Genomic DNA, 19,682 nt, shown 5'->3' with positions numbered 1-19,682 from the left:
AATAAGGGAGAAAATACTGCAAGCAGTCAAAAAGAAACAATTTAAATGCAAAGGAAACACAATCAGAATTGCCCACGACTTATCAGCTTCAACATTAAAGGATCAGAGGACCTGGAATATGATATTTTAGAGGGCAAAGGATCTTGAATGACAACCAAGAATTTACTATTCTGAAAAATTCATCCCATTCTGTCAGGAGAAAAGATGGTCTTCAATGAAATAAAGTACTTACAAAATTTTCTGATAGAACAGAAATGAACAAAAAATTCAAGCTTCAAATCAGGACTGAAGAGATAAACAGAAAAGGAAAATGGAAAGGAAAAAAATAAAACAGATGTTAGTCAAGCACAATAAATTGTATACTGCCCTACAAGGGAATATAACACTTAGGCAACTCTTGAAAACTGTAATTCTCTTCAATAGTTAAAAGATTAAATATAGTTGATGGGACTGTTCTTAAAAAAATATGGCTATGGTTGGTTCTTGGCTTTCTTTATCAAAAGAGACACAAATGACAACACTTTGAGGCAAGTTAAAGTATGTCTGACTATGGCTGATCAGTCTAATATGGACTCAGAATACTCACAGATGGTCCATATGAACACCTGGGATGTTTACTCTAAACTTATGTTTTTCACATTTCCTTTGAGCCACTTAAATTCTGCCTTGTTCATAGAACACATCACTTTCTCTGATGAGAACACCCTATGCTAGATGATCCTGTGCCAGTGTCACCCTTGCCTTACAATCCATTCTAAAGCTCTTAAGAGAGACCTTCAGGGTGTTCCAGTACTTAGAGTACTTAGGGGCTCTGTACAAAATTTAATCATAAGTGACCTTACTTTATTATATACCTTGATTAAGGAGGTACCGGTCATGAAAACATTATGAAAATATTTTACTCTGCTTGACACTTTGGCTACAATTGGAGGGAGTGGGGCTTGGGGGATATAAATGGTTCATGAAATGATTTGATTTTGCAGGATGCTTTGACTCTTGAGAATTGTGTGTCCATGGAAGGTAAGGGAGTAAATGATAAAGTTGTTATTATGTATGTGATTTATGATTCTTGAGAAGTTTATTTCTAATGAGACAGATGAGGAAAGGGTACCTGGTGACTATGAGGCAATATTGCTTATCAATCAATCAAGCCTTCTATCAGGTCTGATAAAAAGAGTATATTTTGACAAAGGGATTGTAGGTGCAAGACAGGGTTAAAACAATAAAGACATAAAAAGAAGGACTATACTAGGAAAAGGCTAGGCATTACTGGATAAATAGTACCAGATGAAGAGGCACAGAGATCTATTATAGTAGAGGGAAAGAAAGGAGAGGGTGAATACTGAGTAAATCTAGGCAATGGATTTGTCCCAGAGAATGGATAATATATATTCCCAGTTGGTAAATATCTATATTACCCTAAAGGGAAGGGGGAAATGGGAAAGAAAGGGGAAGAAGAGATTGATAAAAGGGAAAGAGAAGGTAAAAGTGAGAATAAAGTTAAAGCTAAATGTAAAATGAAAGGAAAAGGGGGAAAGGGAGCAAACCATTGGTAAGGAGGAATAAGAAGAAAAGAAAGAGAAAAGTATAAATGCGGAAAAACAGTATGGAGGGACATACAAAATTAGTACTCTTAACTAAATGTGAATGGGTAGAACTCTCCTATAAAATGGACAAGATAGAATGAATTTAAAATCACAATCCTACAATATGTTGTTTACAAGAAACACATTTGAAGCAGAGAGATACACATAGGGTAAAAGGTAAAATGTGGGAGCAAAATATTTTATGCTTCAGCGGAAGTAAAAAATCAGACAAAACAAAATCAAAAACAGATCTCAATAAAAGGGATAAGGAAAGAAATTACATCTTCTTAAAGGATACCATGGACGATGAGGCTATATCACCATTAAATTTTATATATATATATATATGTATATATATATATATATATATATATATATATATATATATATACATTCTTCTAGTGACATTAAAATTCTTAGAGGAGAAGCTGAATGAATTATATGGAGATACAGACAACAAAACTTTAATAATGGAGGATCTCAACCTTCCTCTCTCAGAAGTAGATAAAGCTAACCACAAAATAAACAAGGAGGAAGTCAAAAATGTGAACAAAAGCTTAGAAACCTTAGCTATGATAGACTTCTGGAGAAAACTGAATGGGAATAGAAAAGAATATACCTTTTTCTCTGCTATATATGATATATATATATACATATATATATATGTATATATATATATATACATATATATATATATATATATATATATATATGAAGACTGACTGTGTTCTAGGGCATAAAAATCTTACAATCAAATATAGAAAACCAGAAATAACATTTATTAAGATCAGGATGCAAAAAAAATTACATGTAGTAAAGGACCATGGAAAGATAAACCAAAAATTAATTGGAAACTAAATAGCTTAATTTTAAAGAATCAGTGCACCAAACAACAATTAATAGAAATAATCAAATGTTTCATCCAGGAAAATGCTAACAATGAGACATCATACCAAAATTTATGAGATACAGCTAAAGCAGATTTTAGGGAAAATTTTATATCTCTATATGTTTAAATGAATAAAATAGAAAAAGAGGAAATCAATAAATTGGGTATGCAACTAAAATAACTAGAAAAAGAAAACTTAAAGATCCCCAATTAAATATCAACTTAGAAATTCCAAAAAAAGTAATGAATAAAGTTGAAACATGGAAAACATTGATATAACAAATAAAACTGAGTAGGTTTTATGAAAAAAAACAATAAAATAGATAAACTCTTGGTTAATCTGAGTAAAACAAATTACTGGTATCAAAAATGAAAAGGGTGATCTCACCACCAATGAAGAGAAAATTAAAGAGATAATTCCGAGCTATTTTGCTCAAGTGCATGTCAATAAATTTGGCAACCTGAGTGAAATGGATGAATACTTACAAAATTACAAACAAATCAGATTAACAGAAGAGGAAATAAAAAACTTAAATAACCCAATTTAAGAAAAAAGGAATTGAAGAAACCATCAATAAACTCCCTAAGAAAAAAGTCTCCAAGTCTGAATGGAATTACAAGTGATTTCTACCAAACATTTAAGGAACAATAAATTTGAATTCTACACAAACTATTTTTGAAAAATAGGAGAAGAAATCTTTCTGTCAAATTCCTTTTATGACACCAATATGGTGCTGATACCCAAGCGAAGAAGAGGCAATACAAAGAAAATTATAGACCAATCTCCCTAATGAACATTGATGCAAAAATCTTAATTAAAATTTAGTGAAGCGATTACAAGAAATTATTACTAGGAGAAGATACAATGATCAGGTAGGATTTATACTAGGTAGATAGGAATGGTTCAATATTAGGATAACACTCAACATAATTGAACACACCAATAACAAAACCAACAGAAATCATATGATTATCTCAATAGATACCTGAAAAGCCTTTGACAAAATACAATACCCCCCTATTAAAAACACAAGAGAGAATAGGAATTAATGGAGTTTTCCTTAAAAGTACTTAGCAATATCTAAAACAATCAATAAATATGATATGTAATGGGGATAATTAGGAGCATTTCTAATAAAAGAAAGGGTGAAACAAGGATGCCCATTATCACCCCTACTATTCAATATATGCTATTCAATAACAAAAATGTTAGCTTTCGCAATAAAAGAAGAAAAAGTAATTGAAGGAATTAGAACTGGCAATGAGGAAGTAAAGCTTTCACTCCTTGCAAACAATATAATGGTATTCTTAGAGATTCCTAGAAAATCATCTAAAATACTATTTGAAACAATTAACAACTTCAGCAAAGTAGCAGGATACAAAATAAACCCATACAAATCACCAGCATTTCTATATATGAACAACAAAGCACAAGGGTAAGAGATAGAAAGAGAAATTCCATTTAAAATAATTGCAGACAGCATAAAATACTTGGGAATCTACCTCCCAAGACAAACTCAGAAAATTTACGAACACAATTATAGAACACTTTTCATACAAAGTTTGATGTATTCGATTGGAAAAATGTCAGTTGCTCATGGTTAGCCTGAGCTAAGTATCCAAATTAAATTACTTATTCAGTGCCATACCAATCAAACTACCAAAACACTGTTTTTCAGAACTAGGAAAAATAGTAAAAAATTCATCTGAAACAACAAAGGATCAAGAATATCAAAAGAACTGTTGAAAAATGGAAAAGGTGGCCTAGCTGTACTAAATCTAAAACTATACTACAAAGTAGTGTTCATTAAAATGGCCTGGTACTGGTTAAGAAGCAGAGGTTTGGACCAGTGGATTAGGATCGGAACAAAAGATACAACAGTAAATGAGTATAGAATTCTACTGTTTGACAAAAAAAAGGCATTAACTTCTGGAGTAAGAATTCACTATTTGACAAAAATTGTTGGGAAAACTGGAAAATAGTATGGCATAAACTAGGCCATCTCATAGCATATACCAAAATAAGTTCAAAATGAGTACAGGATTTAGAAATTATGGGTGATATGATACCACAGACCAATTAAAAGATCAAGAAATATACTTTCTGCAGATCTATGAAAAGGGGAGAAATTTATGACCAAACAAGAAATAGAGTACATTATAAAATGATAATTTTGACTATATTAAGCTAAAAAAGTTTTTGCACTTGTGAAACCAATGCTAGCAAGATTAGAAGAACAACCAAATGCTGAGAAGCAATTTTTTCCTGATAGCTTTGATAAAAGTGTCATTATTAAAATATATAGATAATTGAATCAAATTAATATGGTTCCAAGTCATTACTCAACTGATAAATGGTTAAAGGATATGAACAGGCAGTTTTCAAATGAAGAAATTTAAGTTATATATCATATGAAAAAATTCTCAAAATGATTATTGATTAGAGAAATGCAAATTAAAACAACTATGAGGTACATATTAGATTGATTCAGATAACAAAAAGGCAAAATGATCAATGTTGGAGAGATTGTGGGAGGACTGGGACACTAATACTTTGTTAGTGGAGTTGTGAACTAATCCAGCAATTCTGGAGCGTAATCTGGAACTATGCCCAAAGAGCAATAACACTGATCATATGCTAACCCAGCAGTACCAATATAGACCTATATCCCAGAAGAAATCATAAAAAAATGGGAAACATCCCACATGTTCCAAAATATTGGTAGCAGCTGTTTTTGGAGTGGCAAAGAATTGGAAATTGAGGGGATGCTCAGCAATTGAGGAATGACTGAACAAGTCTTGATATATGAATGTTATGGAGTATTATTGTTTTATAAGAAACCATGAGTGTTTGGATTCTAGAGTAACCTGGAAAGAATTACATGAACTAAAGTTGCATGAAGGCAGCAGAACTAAGAGAACATTGTACATATTACCAACAACATTTTAAATTGATCAACTCCGATGGATGCAGCTCCTCTCAGCAGTCCAGAGAGCTAGGACATCTCTGGAGACCTGTTATGGACAGAACCATCCACATCGAGATGGAAAAAACAAAAACAAAAAAAGCACAGAATCTGAATGGGCACTATGCTCAGTTTTAAAGTTTCTCTTATGTCTTTCCTTCCTATCCCATGGTTTTCTTTCTTTTCCTTTAGTCCTAGTTCCTCATACACAAATGACTAATATGTAAACATGTTAAACAGAAATACACATGTAGAAAGTTTACTAGACTATTCATCTCTGCGGTGGCGGGGGGAGAGGGTGGAAGAAAATGTACAGCTTAAAAATATACAAGTGGATGAATACTGAAAAGCTTCCATATCATGTAATTGGAAAAATAAAATAAAATAACAATCAAATAAAAAAGACAGAAAGGTCTTTGAATACCACAAGACTTTTATTTGATCTTGGACTAGGGAGCCACTGGACTTTCCTGTCTGAGGGGTTGTGGCAGTGGTATGATCCTACCTGTCTTTGAGGCATATTAGCTTGACAGTGGAGAAAAGGGTGACCTGGAGTGGGGAGAGACTTGTGGCAAGGATTCTAACCATTAGGCTTAAGCAATAATCCAGGAGTGAGGTGAGGAGGACTTCTTCCAGGGTGATGGCAGTGTCAGAGGAGAGAAGGGGGAGAGGTATTACAGAGTAGATTAACCTAGGAGGAGAAATATTGCAGAGATAAAATTTATAAGATGTGGCATAAGTCATATTGGAGAAGTGGGTAGGATTGAAAGAGATGAAGCGTTCAAGGATGTCACCTGAGATATGAACCTGGGAGACTGGGAGGATGGCAGTGCCCTTGAAAGTTACAGAAAAATGCACAGGATGGAATAGTTTGCCGGCAAAGAGTATGAACAAGTTGAGTTTAGGACATCTGTAAGACATCATTCAGTTGGATATGTCCAATAGACAGACAAACATATGAGGCTAGAGATTAGCAGAGAGGTTAAGGTTGGGAAAGTAAGATAGCAGTTGCAGCATGGAGAACATATTTGAAACTATAGGAAATGAGGAGATCACCAAGGGATGCAGAGTAGGAGAAGAGGACTCAGGAAAGAATCTCATGGGACACCCATGGGAAGTGGGCATGAACTGGACAATGATCCAGCTAAGGAGCCTGAGAAGGTGCAGTCAGAAATCTTCAACCAGGACCATGGTGTCACAAAAACCTTGAAAGAAGAAATTAGGAAGGAGAAGAAGGGAACTGATGATGTCCAAGACCATAGAGGCCAAGAAGAATGAGGATGGAGAAAAGGCCATTGGATTTGGCAATTATGAGATCATTAATAATTTTGGAGCAGGCAGTTTTGTTTGAAATGGGCAGTCAAAAGGCACGTATAAGAAAATAGTGAGAGGGAAGGAAGTGGAGACGTGTTGTAGATAGTCTGTTATCAGATGAGGATATTGTGAAGCAGGGGGAAGGTGAACATGTTTGTAGGCAAGAGGAAAATAACCAATAGTCCCAGAGATCGTGAAGATTAGTATTGATACTGGAGAAGACAGGATGGAAGGAGATCACTTGTGCTGGCAGGGGTGGGGGTGGGGGTCTTAGGTCACTTGCCCAAGGCCACACATCTAGATAGAAACAGATCCTGGATTCAGTACAGGACTCCTGATTTCATATCACCCAAAAGACAAAGACATCATTGCAAAAATCTTTTTGCATGCAAACAATTTCCATCTCTCACCCTAATTCATCTCTATGGGTCTACTAAGTTCAGGAAATGTCATAGAGTTTATACGGATTTTCTGGGACCTCCTTGGACCATCTCACTATGGACACTAAGAATACTGTCTTCTCCTCTCTTAAAAACAAGATGCTCAAAGTTGCCCACTGGGGAGCATCTGTAATATTGGTTACGGGATCACATACCAACCTGAGAGAGTGGTTTGGTCTTTGCACAGTTGATGCCCCCCAATGAAGACCATATTTGGCATGATTGGTTTAGGGTAATCCATCACAAAGTCTGTCCTTATAAGCCACACAGATCCATGACTCAGGATATCCACCATACTCATGTCTTTCTGAAGAAGTTCTGAAGCCAGGCTTGTAAAAGGTGAAAATAACATATGGCACACCACCTTATGGAATGAAGAGTATAGAATGTTCTTTACACGCTGTAGAAATGTCATCTGGTCTGTGAGTTCTGTGGCCATTCTGGGGATATAGGAAGGTGGGTCAGGACACTGAGTGCTTTCAGCATCTAACCCACAGGGAATTCCTCTCAAGAAATAAACAGTTGGAATGGATAAATACTGGGCCACAATGGCTCCACAGGGAATTATTGGATCCGTTAAAATAGCATCATAGTGGGCCTCTTCCAGAGACTTCATCAGTTCCTTGTTATAGAATAAATCCATACAAAAGCCAAGTTGCAGAATTGTGGCATTTTTCATTACAGTAATCATATTAGAAACTCTCTTCAGGAAAGGCTCTGGTTGGAATACTTTAGGGAAACTTTTCTGCATTATCTCCTGGAAGAGGTCCTTGCTGCAATTGACTGGAAAGGTCCTCAAGGTGTAGAAGGGTCCTTCTCTGATGTGCATGGACAGTTCTGGAGTCAGGACAAGACTTTCATGGCCTCTCAGGCTGAGTTCCTCAACGACTTTCTGCATGCTGAGCCAGTGACTTCCATCCACAGGGATCACCAGTAGCTTCCCCCCTTTGGCTAAACCCAGGCAAGCAGCCAAGAAAATCAGCCTCACCAGAGCCCTGGTCCAAGATCGGAGCCCTGGTGCCATGTCTGCAAAGTCCAGGATCCCTAAGAAAGAGCAGGGTCTATATAAATGCTGCTCTGTTCCCTGTTATAACCTGGCAGTTTTGATAACTTTGTTCTTATCTTTTTCTAGTCATAGAAGCAATGAAACATTTAATGAGATAAAATGTAATTGGAAGAGAGATAGGACCTTGGATTCTTCACATACATGATTGACTTCCTCAGTTTAATCATTAAAAGAAATATTGACATCTTTCTCTACCTCTCCTCTGATCTCTCCACTGGACCAAAAATATCCTCAGAACAACACTGTCTTGATCACATTTTTATATCAGAATCATGGTCTCCAAAATTCGAAATGGATGGGGATTTATAAATCACTTCATCCAATCCTCCCATTATACTGAAGAATAAACAGAGACCAAAAGAAGGGAAAGGACTTACCCAGAAATTTGACTGTCCACTCTCATTGACTTTTCCTACCTTATTTGTCCATTTTCTCCAATGAATTGTCTGTATCAGAATGCATTATTTCCTCCCTGCTTTCTTTCTTAGTCCCTTATTAGATGGTTTCTATTCCTGTCTCACCACAGTTTTCTGTTACTTTGGACACTGAAATCCCCCCCCCCCCCAGTCTCTCTGTCTCTCTGTCTCTGTCTCTCTTCTCTCTGTCTCTCTCTCTCTCTCTCTCTCTCTCTCTCTCTCTCTCTCTCACACACACACACACACACACAGACACACACACACACACACACACACGCACATGCACATGTGTGAATGCGCATGCTCAGATAGAACCCTCTACTCTGATGACCCTCCAGACTTTATGACTTTTCCATGTTTTAGGATATTCACGTAATGGATGTTCACAAGTAGATGAAAGAACCCTGAAGGGGATTTGCTAGGAAGTGATATTTAGAAAGTGTTTGTCCAACAAGGCAAAGAGATGATCTCATGAGAATAAGAACCACTGAGTCACTCTTTGAAGTGAATTCCACATCAGTTTCCATATGCCACCCAGCCCATTGTGGCTGTCTTCTATGGATGACCTCTCTCCCTCACAGACTGATGGTCCTGCACACAGAGAGGAGTCTTCATCTTTAGGCTCTGTTAGAGCCTTGGTCTTCCTAGCATCCTTCAGGCAACAATTCCTACCTCACCTGCTTCAGGAGGTTTTCCTCTACTACCCAGCTCTCTCCCATTACCTTCCATCAACTGTAGCTGTCTGGAAGATGTCTCATTATTTACACTCCCATTAAAGTATCTACTTCTAAAGACAGGGGTCATTTTTGCCTTTCTGCATATGCCAGAGCCCCACAGTGCCTTCTCTTCATGGCTCAGTGTTTATAACAGTCATTGAAAGCCAAGAGTGAAGGAGGAATTGTCAACTGTTTAGGTGAAGGGAGTCTCCACCCCAAAGAAATCTTGACTACTATTATTAAAAAAGAACCTTTAATCAAGGTCATGGAATGATAAGGCGTTTATTGTTTAATCATTTCCCCTCTGGCCACGAGATGATGCCACTGTTTTCCACATCTTATCCAGCCCAAAGTTGGACATGGTGCAATTGGCTGGATGGTGGGACCTGTAGTCCAGAGGACAAAGTTGGACAATTACTAACTTGGCCAAAGCATTTGATTTACCTCATGTGAACATGGAGATGATTATTCCACCTACCTCATACAATGATGTGAGGACCCGATGAGATAGTAGATATAAAATGCTTTGTGGTATGAGCTCTTATTATCACCCTAATAGTTCTCTCCCCAAACTTGGTGAGGAAGGATGCCTGTATGGTTCGGATTCATGAATGGTGGCTATGGAGGCAGAACAGAAGAAAGACCCTGAGTATCTGCACCAACAGGTATGGTTGATATTATTTAAAAACTAAAGTGGATCCTACCCTCTAGCTAAGCTCAGAAAAGAGACTGAAATCCTTAGTTTAAAATAATAATTACACTGCTCTCTTCCTAAGTCTTAGGTCCAGCAAGTCCTACTGGTCATTGGCATCTGACTTAAAATCACAGGTCTTCAAAACTGGGTAAAGCTCTCAAGGAGGTAAGGAGGTCACTGAGTCCTTTGGCTTCATGTCACAGAAGAGGAAATGGTGGTAATAATATGGGGATAACTGAGTGACAGAGTTGTGAATCACACCCCAGTCCTGTTCCTGCTTGTACCCATGGCCCCTTGACTCCATCCTGATCTTCTTAGCCTGAGCCCAGAGCAGCTGCATTGGTGCCGCTGATTCTATTCCCTCTAACTTTCAGATCTGGTTAAAAATGTACTTGTGGAGCTTAGGAAGGTCTTTTTTCAATGTGGCTAAATGCTCAACATATGAGGAAGGTCAAAGGACAGTCCCTGCCCTCAATGAGCACATAGTCTAATGAAGGAGACAATCCACAAACAGCAATGAACAAAACAGACAAGATCTGATGGCAATAATCCACAGATGGAAGACAGTGAACTTCAGATAGGACTGGAAAAAGGTCTTCCACAGAGTGGGATTGACTCTAGTTAAGACCTGAAGGAAACCTTGGAATACTGGAGGCACAGTTGAAGAGGGAGGGTCCTCCTTGCATGGGGGAGACAGGAGACAGGGCATTTTGTTGGAGGAACAGTAGGGAGGTAGCTGTCTCTGGGATGAAGAATGCACAGGTAAGAGTGTAAGGTATAATAAGACTAAAAAGGATGAGAGGTAACAGGTTAGAAAAGTCTTTCAATACCAAAAGACCTTTATTTTTTCCTAGACCAGGGAACCACTGAACTTTACTGTTCCAGGGTAATGTTGGTGTTAAGGTCTCACATGTCCTTAAGGAATATTAGCTTGACAGCTGAGAAAAGGATGACCTATAGTGGGGCAAGGATTCTAAACATTAGGCTTTAGCAATAATCTGGGGGTAAGGCGAGAAGGGCCACCCACAGAATGGCAGTGTCAGAGATAAGGGGGAGAGATATTGCAGAGGTGATTACCTTAGGAGGAGGAATATTAAAGAAATAAATTTAATAGGACTTGGCATAAATCATATTGGAGAAGGGGATAGGGTTGAAAGTGCTACTCCTTCTCCTTCTCCTCCTCCACTTCCTCCTTTTCCTCCTTCCTCATCTTCCTTCTCCTCCTCTTCCCACTCCTACTACTATTATCATCTCACTAACCAAATGAAGAAGCATATGGGGATTTCTCTCTGATTGCTATTAAGGAAACAGCAGGGGAAGGAGCTGAGGCTGCATCAAAGCAATTTCAGTTGATGACATCATTCCAAAAAAACCTAGCTCAGACACTATAAATATACACAGAATTCTTAAACCATTGCCTAAAAGATTAAAATGGTGCTTTTCCTCCAAGTCTGGGCTCAGGCTACCTAAACTTCTCTCTGATTTAAAACATTTCATCCTTCAATGCTGCATAGGACCAGAAGGTCTGTCCCTAAATCCTAAAGGGAAGAAACTGAGGTCTGATTGGGCAGGGTTATAAAATGATCTGCTCAAAATTATCAGGTTTATGATTGGCAGAGTTAGGACTCTATCCCAAACTTCTGGTCTCAATCCTGGTGTTTCTCCTGCAGCCTTCTGGCATCCTTGCATAGCCTGAACAATAAACTCTTTCAGGATGTCCATCCATCCTTGTTGAAGCCATGCCATTGTGAAATGGCCCCATTCTGGGGTCCCTCAGCACTGAATGTGAGCACAAGGCTCTTTGAGTCCTAATGATCTCTGACCTCCCTCACCCTTTATGTGCTCTAAAGGGACAAGGCTGGACCAGCCTGGGGATAAACTCAAAGTTTATAGATCCATCAGAAGATATGTGTTGGTTAAGTTGGGTATTCTCCTTATTTTATTTTAGGGACAATGTAGAATTAAAGAAATCTTAGGTCAATGAGAAAATCATTGCACTTGGAATCAGAAATTGTGCCCTAGTCATATGAACTAAAAGGGACCAAAGAGCAATGGGTTTGGAAATAAGGGTTTGAATGTTGTCCCTGGAAGACCTTGGGTAAATAAGATAACTATTCTGGCCTCAGTTTCTTTGATGAAAACTTAAAGACCCTGGACTTGAAGGTCCCTAAACTGCCTGTCAGTTCAAAAATCTACAATCTCTGATGCTATGATCATTGAACCCAAGCACCTCATTTTACAAATGAGGGAACTGAGACTCAGAAAGAAGCCACTTGCTCAAGTCAACATAGCTGCCTTTTTCATATAGAACAAGTCTTTCTAATCTAACTATGGGGTTTACTTGGTATTATAGTTTATTCCTCACTCTCCTTGCTGTTAACTTCAGAAGTTGATGACATCCTCATGTACTTAAGGTTCCTCAGGACAACCAGAAATTACTGTACACAAGATTAAAGGTTTAGGAGATTCACTAATGGGCCCCAGAGGAACTTCACAGCAGCTAGGGGTCACATATGACCATCTATCTCAACCTCCACTTTACAGAACCAAATAACAAATAGACAATCAAGTCCATTATGAGTTTCTAGTCATCTGAGCAACCTGTGCTGCTCAACAACCTGAAGATGCTCCACTGTGTTTGTGCCTTTGACTTCTCAACCACTATGCAGAATGACATGTAGTTTAAGAGATTTATTTTATTTTTTTTTTTAGGTTTTTTTGCAAGGCAAATGGGGTTAAGTGGTTTGCCCAAGACCACACGGCTAAGTAATAATTAAGTGTCTGAGACTGGATTTGAACTCAGGTACTCCTGACTCCAAGGCTGGTGCTCTATCCACTATGCCACCTAGCAGCCCCATTTTAAGAGATTTATTTCAAAATTTCTCCCAACCCCAATGGAGTTATGGCCCTTGAGGGGCCCTTGAGGAGAATCTATGAAGAGAAATCAGAAGAGTCTGGAGAATCATTTTCAGTTGCTATTGTTCAATTCAGTGATTTTCCATGACCCCATGGACCATACTATCAATGGAGTTTTCATGCCATTTCTTTCTCCAATGGCTTAAGGTAAATCATGGTTAAGTGACTTGTGGGGTGGGTAGGTGGGAGTGGCCCCAGCTAGTAATTGTCTGGGGCTGGATTTGAACTCTGGACTTCCAGAATCCGGGCCCAGTGCTCTATCTACTGCGTCATCCAGCTTCCTCCTATGCAAGCAGAAGTTCAATGCCTAGCTCAAGGTATTACAGGTGGTGTGTTAAGACAGATTTGAACTGGGGTCTTCCTGACTCTGGGCCCAGTACTCCATCCACTGATCCATTTAACAGCCCAAATCAAGCCTCAAATCTCTGTATCCATCCATTCTGATGAGGCAGATCAACTGCCTAAGCTTCATCTACACTTGTCTTATACTGTGGATTTCCTCAATGCTTGTGGACAAACAGACACTGCCTAGAAAATTAAGAGACAGGTAGAGATGGAGAATAGTACTGTTTACTTTTTTATATAAAAGTTCAGAAATTTTGGTTATAAGAAAAAAAATCAGTCTTCCAAAACCTGTAATAAATCTTTCTCAGATTCAGTAAATATATAAATGAATAGATAAATATGGATAAATCAGTTAAGAAATAGCACTTTGGGCAGAGCCAGTATGGCAGTGTGAAGGCAGCATTTCCCAGGAACTCCTTCCTCTCAAAACTCCAAAAACCAACAAATTATGACTCTAGCCAAAATTTAGAGGGGCAGGGTCAGCTAGGTGGCACAGTGGATAGAGCACCAGCTCTAAAGTCAGGAGTACCTGTGTTCAAATCTGGCCTCAGACACTTAATAATTACTGAGCTGTGTGGCCTTGGGCAAGCCACTTAACCCCATTTGCCTTGTAAAAAAAAACAAAACTAAAATTTAGAGAAGCAGAACCCACAGAAAGAGTCAGTGATACATTTTTCCCAGTCAAAGATAATTTGGAGATTCCTCAGGAAAGGTGTGTTTTACTGAGATTGAGTATTGGGAAAAGTTCCATTCGCAGCACAGCCCTGGAACAGCTTGAAGGGGTGGGGAGAGAATTCTGCTACATCAGAATGAGTGTGGAGTGAGAAGCACATGCCACAGAATCTGCAATGAGAATATGGAAAAACCAGCCTGCACCTCCAGAGCACAGCCCACAGATGGTAAGGGAGTCTGGGAAGAATGCAAAGATTTCTCTGCTCTCCCTTGGGATAGGACTCTGCTGCTAGCCCACACTCAGATACAGGTTGCAGTTTGGGCTTCCATACTAAGTAGCCAAACTGGACTCCTCCTTACAGCTCCAGGGCAGAAGGAAGTGAGGCGGTCATCTACATATCAAAGCATAGGCAAAAGAGCATAAGACCTTGGAGGAGTAAAGGTCTCAGTGGGGTGTCCCCCCCCCAAAAAAAAACCTCAAAGCCTTGGAAGTGCTGCAAATTGGTCTTGGACTGAGGAAATGAGTAAACAACAGAAAAAGAGGAATCTGACCCACAGAGAATTACTTAGTCCCATGGAAGATCAAAACACATATTCAACATAGCTGCCTTTTTCACATAGAAGAAGTCTTTCTAATCTAACTATGGGTTTACCTGGCATTACAACCTATTCAGATGATGACAAAATCAAAGCTTCCATATCCAAAACCTCCAAGAGAAACAGAAAATAAACTCAGACTATGGATGAGCTCAAAAAGGACTTTGAAAAGCAATTAAGGGAGGTGGAGGAAAAATTGGGAGGAGAAATGAGAGAAATGCAGATAAATCATGAAAACCAAATCAACAACTTGCTAAAAAATACAAAAAAATACTGAAGAAAAAAATATGCTAAAAATCAGTTTAGGCCTAATGGAAAAAGCAAAACAAAGGCAAATGAGGAGAAGAACACCTTAAAAAGCAGAATTGGCCAGCTAGAAAAGGAGATAAAAAGCTCTCTGAAGAAAATAACTCCTTCACAGAAGGGAATTAAAGGAAACTGATGACTTTCCAAGAAATCAGGATGAAATAAAACTCTTCCAAAAAAAAGCCAAAAATGAGAAGAAAATGTAAAATAACTCATTGGAAAAACAACTGACCTCAAAAACAGATCCAGAAGAAATAATTTAAAAATTATTATTGGGCTATCTGAAAGCCACAATCAGGAAAAGAGCCCGGACTTCATTTTTCAAGAAGTAATACAGCAAAATTTCCCTGAGATCCTAGAAGCAGAGGGTGAAATAGAAATTGAGGGAATTCATCAGTCACCTCCTGAAAGAGATCCCAAAAGAAAGGCTTCCAGGAATATTATAGTCAAATTCCCAAACTCCCAAATCAAAGAGAAAATTCTAACAAACAATTCAACTACAGAAGCTCCATAGTCAGGATTACACAGAATCTGGCAGCATCTACATTAAGAGCTCATAGGGATTGGAATACGATATTCTGGAAGGCAAAAGATCTTGGTTTACAACCGAGAATCAACTACCCAGCAAAACTGAACATCCTCTTTTAGGGGAAAAGATAACTTTCAATGAAAGTTCAAACTTTCCTACTGAAACAACCAGAGCTGAACAGAAAGTTTGATCTCCAAGTACAGGACTCTGGTGAACCAAAGGGGGTGGTGGTGGAAGAGAAGGACTAACTATGAGGAACTTAATTATCTTGAATTGTTTGTATTCCTGCATGGGAGGAAGATACTGATAACTCATATGAACTTTCTCATTTATAAGAGCTGTTAGAAGGAGCATGTATAGACAGGACATAGAAAGGAGTGGAATATAATAGTATAACATAGTAAAAAGATGGAGTCAGTGGGCAATAAAGGAAAGTACTGGGAGGAAGGAAAAGGAGATGAAGAAGAAGCTAAGAAATTTCACATAAGAGGCAAGAAAAAGCCTTTTCAATGGAGTGGAAAGGGGGAAAGCAAGGGGGGGGGGGGATGAGTGAGCCTTCATTCTCATCAGAAGTGGCTCAAAGAGGAAATTACATACACACTAAATAGAAATCTATCTTACCCTAGAGAAAAATGAGAAGAAAAGGATAGGATTAGGGGGAATGGGGGGAGGGAAGGAGAGAATAGATGATAGAAGAGAGGGAAGATTGAGGAAGAGGGTACTCAGATTCAACACACTTTTGGACAGGGACAGGATGAAAGAAGAGAGAGAATAGAATAAATGAGAGTGGGGAGGAATAGAGTGGAGGTACAGCTAGTAATAGTAACGGTGGGAAAAATATTGAAGCAACTTCTCTGGTGGACTTATGATAAAGAAAGCAACTCACCCCAGAGACAGAGCCATTGGAATTTGAACACAGACTGAAGTACATTTTTTTATCTCTCTCTCACTATTCTGGATGTTTCTGATTTTCTTGGGGGGGAGGGGGGGGGTTCATGTTTATTTTTATAACAAAATTATTGTAATAATAGTCATAATAAATTAAAGTTCACTTTCAAAAAAAAGAAAGAAATCAGGAGGGATGGGAATTCAGAGAAGCCTGGAAGGATTTGCATGAACTGATTCTGAGAGAGATGAACAGAACTAGAACACTATACACCCTAACAGTAACATGGGGGTGATGATAAATCTTAATGGACTTGCTCATTTCATCAATGCAACAATAAGGCACAATTTTGGGGTGTCTGATAGTGAATACCATCTGTTTCCAGAGAAAGAACTGTGGAGCTTAAACAAAGACCAAAGACTATTTACTTTAATTTTTTAAAATTTATTTTTATTAAAGATATTATTTGAGTTTTACATTTCCCCCCAATCTTGCTTCCCTCCCCACTCCCCCCACAGAAAGCACTCTGTCAGTCTTTACTTTGTTTCCATGTTGTACCTTGTTCCAATTTGGGTGTGATGAGAGAGAAATCATACCCTTAAAGAGAAGAGAAGTCTAAGAGGTAACAAGATCAGACAATAAGCTATCTGTTTTTTTCTAAATTAAAGGGAATAGTCCTTACACTTTGTTCATACTCCACAGCTCCTTATCTGGATACAGATGGTACTCTCCTTTGCAGACAGCCCAAATTTGTTCCCAATTGTTGCACTGATGGAATGAGCAAGTCCTTCAAGGTTGAACATCACTCCCATGTTGCTGTTAGGGTGTACAGTGTTTTTCTGGTTCTGTTCATCTCACTCAGCATCAGTTCATGCAAATCCCTCCAGGTTTCCCTGAAATCCCATCCCTCCTGGTTTCTAATAGAACAATAGTGTTCCATGACATACATATACCACAGTTTGCCAAGCCATTCCCCAATTGAAGGACATTTACTGGATTTCCAATTCTTTGCCACCACAAACAGGGCTGCTATAAATATTTTTGTACAAGTGATGTTTTTACCCTTTTTCCTCATCTCTTCAGGGTATAGACCCAATAGTGGTATTTCTGGGTCTAAGGGTATGCACACTTTTGTTGCCCTTTGGGCATATTTACTTTAATTTTTAAAATAAGTTATCTTTTTACATAATTTTGCTATCTCTTATATTTTATTTTTTCCTTAGAGATATGATTTCTCTCTCAACACATTCAATTTTGATCAATGTATAGTATGGAAACAATGTAAAGACTATCAGACTGCTTTCTGTGGGGGATGGAGGGAAGGAAGCAAGATTGGGGGGAAAATTGTACAATTCAAAAACAATTAAAAATGGCATATTCTTAAAAAAATAAATTAAAAAAAGAAATAACACTTTGGTATTCGCATCTGTACAGACTTTGGCAAATGTAAGGGCTCCCTCTTATGGAGGGATTACCTTCCTTCCACATTATTATTCCAATCTTTCAACATAAGCTACTTGATCACAATAATCTCTAGATTTTTGGTAACAATAATGTCTGCACTTCCCCAAGTAAGAAATTTTCTTACCTTTTTTTTAGGAAAATCTTCAGATAATATCCACCCTTAGTAAGATAAAAGTTAGGGCTAGGAAAGTTGGTCAGGGTCCTGGGGGGAGGAGTTTGAACTTCAACTTGGAAGTTGGTTTCATAGGAAGGGAGCTAAGCTAGGAACTTATTTCCTCTTCTCCTACCAGAGGCTAAGGTAGTATTTTGGGGGAGAGAATAAAGAACCATGTGTTCAGGTGGTAGGTTTGTATATTTGTGATTATGCTTTGATTTCCAAAAGTTAATTTGAACACCATTATGGGAGCTAGAATCATTGGCCAAGAGCTTAAAACACCAATACTTCTTAAGCGGACCTCAAAGGAGTCAAATGGGACACACCAAAGACTCATTGAAGAAGCCCAAGTTTGTGCATTACATGTCTCTCATTTGACTAAAGAGGAAAATCATGTGCAGAAGAGTCAAATCCCTTCAGCAATGGCCACATATTTGGCCACTGGCAGAATCAGGTCTCCTGATTCCTAAGGACACAAAAGAAGAGAGAACTAGAGGCAATGAAAACAAAAAGAAGTCAGGGCAAAAGTGTTTGTAAGTAAAACCACTAGAATCCCTCGGCCTCAACTGAATCCTACTGTTCTGCCTAATTCAGAAATGTCACAAAGATACTAAGGCAATCTTCTTGGCGCAACCTGCCTCACCAAATGTTTGGGGACTAACTAAATTTAACCAGATTTTTCTCTAAAAACATGTTCTCATTAACCCACCAAGTGGCACCTGCAATGTTAGATAATGTATCATACACCAACCTGAGAGAGCTTCTTGGACCTGGCACAGTTGATGCCCCCAATGAAGACCATGTTTGGCATGATTGGTTTAGGGTAATCCATCACAAAGTCTGTCCTTAAAAGCCATACAGATCCATACTTCAGAATATCTACTATAGTCATGTCTCTCTGAAAGAGTTCTGAAGCCAGGTTTTCATAGGATTTCAGTAATGATTGGCACGCCACATTCTGGAACAAAGGGTATAGAATGTTCTTTACCCGCTGTAGAAATGTCATCCGGTCTGTGAGTTCTGTGGCCAGTCTGGGGATATAGGAAGGTGGGTCAGGACACTGAGTGCTTTCTGAATCTAACCCACATGGAACTCCTCTCAAGAAAAAAACAGCTGGAATTTTCAGATACTGGGAAACTAGAGTTCCACAAACATTAATAGGATCAGTTAAAATGGCATCATAGTGGGCCTCTCCCAAGGACTTCATCAATTCCTTGTTGTAGACTAAGTCGGCACAAAAACTTAAATGCATGTCAGAAATATTCTTAAAGAGTGTTATTATGTCAACAACTCTTTTTAGAAAAGGTTGTGGGACAAATGTCAACTGGAAAGGAGATTCTGTTAACTCCTGAAAATGGTCTTTGCTGAAGTTGACAGGAAAAGTCCTCAAACTGAAATAATCTTCTTCCTTGACACGCACGGACAACTCCGATGTTAGGACAACAATTTCGTGGCCTCTCAGATTGAGCTCCCGAACGACTTCTTGCATGCTGAGCCAGTGGCTGCCATCCATGGGGATCACCAGCAACTTGCCACCTTTGGTAAATGCCACACAGGCAGCCCAGAGAGCCAACCTCACTAGAGCCCTGGACCAAGCTTGGAGCCCTGGGGCCATGTCTACAAATGCCAGCACCCCTAAGAAAGAGCAAGGTCTAGATAAGCTGTGCTCTGTTCCCTGTTATAACCTGGCAGTTTAGATAATTTTGTTCTTATCTTTTTCTGATCA

The 19,682-nt window shown here is 38.6% G+C and overlaps 1 protein-coding gene and 1 pseudogene across 2 annotated transcripts in view; both read right to left on the bottom strand.

Annotated features, from left to right (window-relative positions):
- The window catches only part of LOC141489139 (UDP-glucuronosyltransferase 1A1-like), an 80,296-nt gene that overhangs the window by 37,267 nt on the left and 23,347 nt on the right, over positions 1-19,682 (bottom strand). The window contains exon 1 of one of the 2 annotated variants that reach the window (XM_074189847.1): positions 18,708-19,659. The exons of the other annotated variant lie outside the window; for it this stretch is intronic. Within the exon in view, the coding sequence (XP_074045948.1) occupies positions 18,708-19,571 (864 nt within the window). The 5' untranslated portion in view covers positions 19,572-19,659. Of the gene's footprint in view, positions 1-18,707; positions 19,660-19,682 lie in introns of those variants that run through there. 2 annotated transcript variants of the gene reach the window in all.
- LOC141489140 (UDP-glucuronosyltransferase 1A5 pseudogene) lies at positions 2,778-8,793 on the bottom strand (annotated as a pseudogene).

The sequence above is a fragment of the Macrotis lagotis genome, chromosome 5 (genome assembly GCF_037893015.1).
Source record: "Macrotis lagotis isolate mMagLag1 chromosome 5, bilby.v1.9.chrom.fasta, whole genome shotgun sequence".
NCBI lineage: Eukaryota > Metazoa > Chordata > Mammalia > Peramelemorphia > Peramelidae > Macrotis > Macrotis lagotis.
This window is presented reverse-complemented; position numbering and strand designations above follow the sequence as displayed.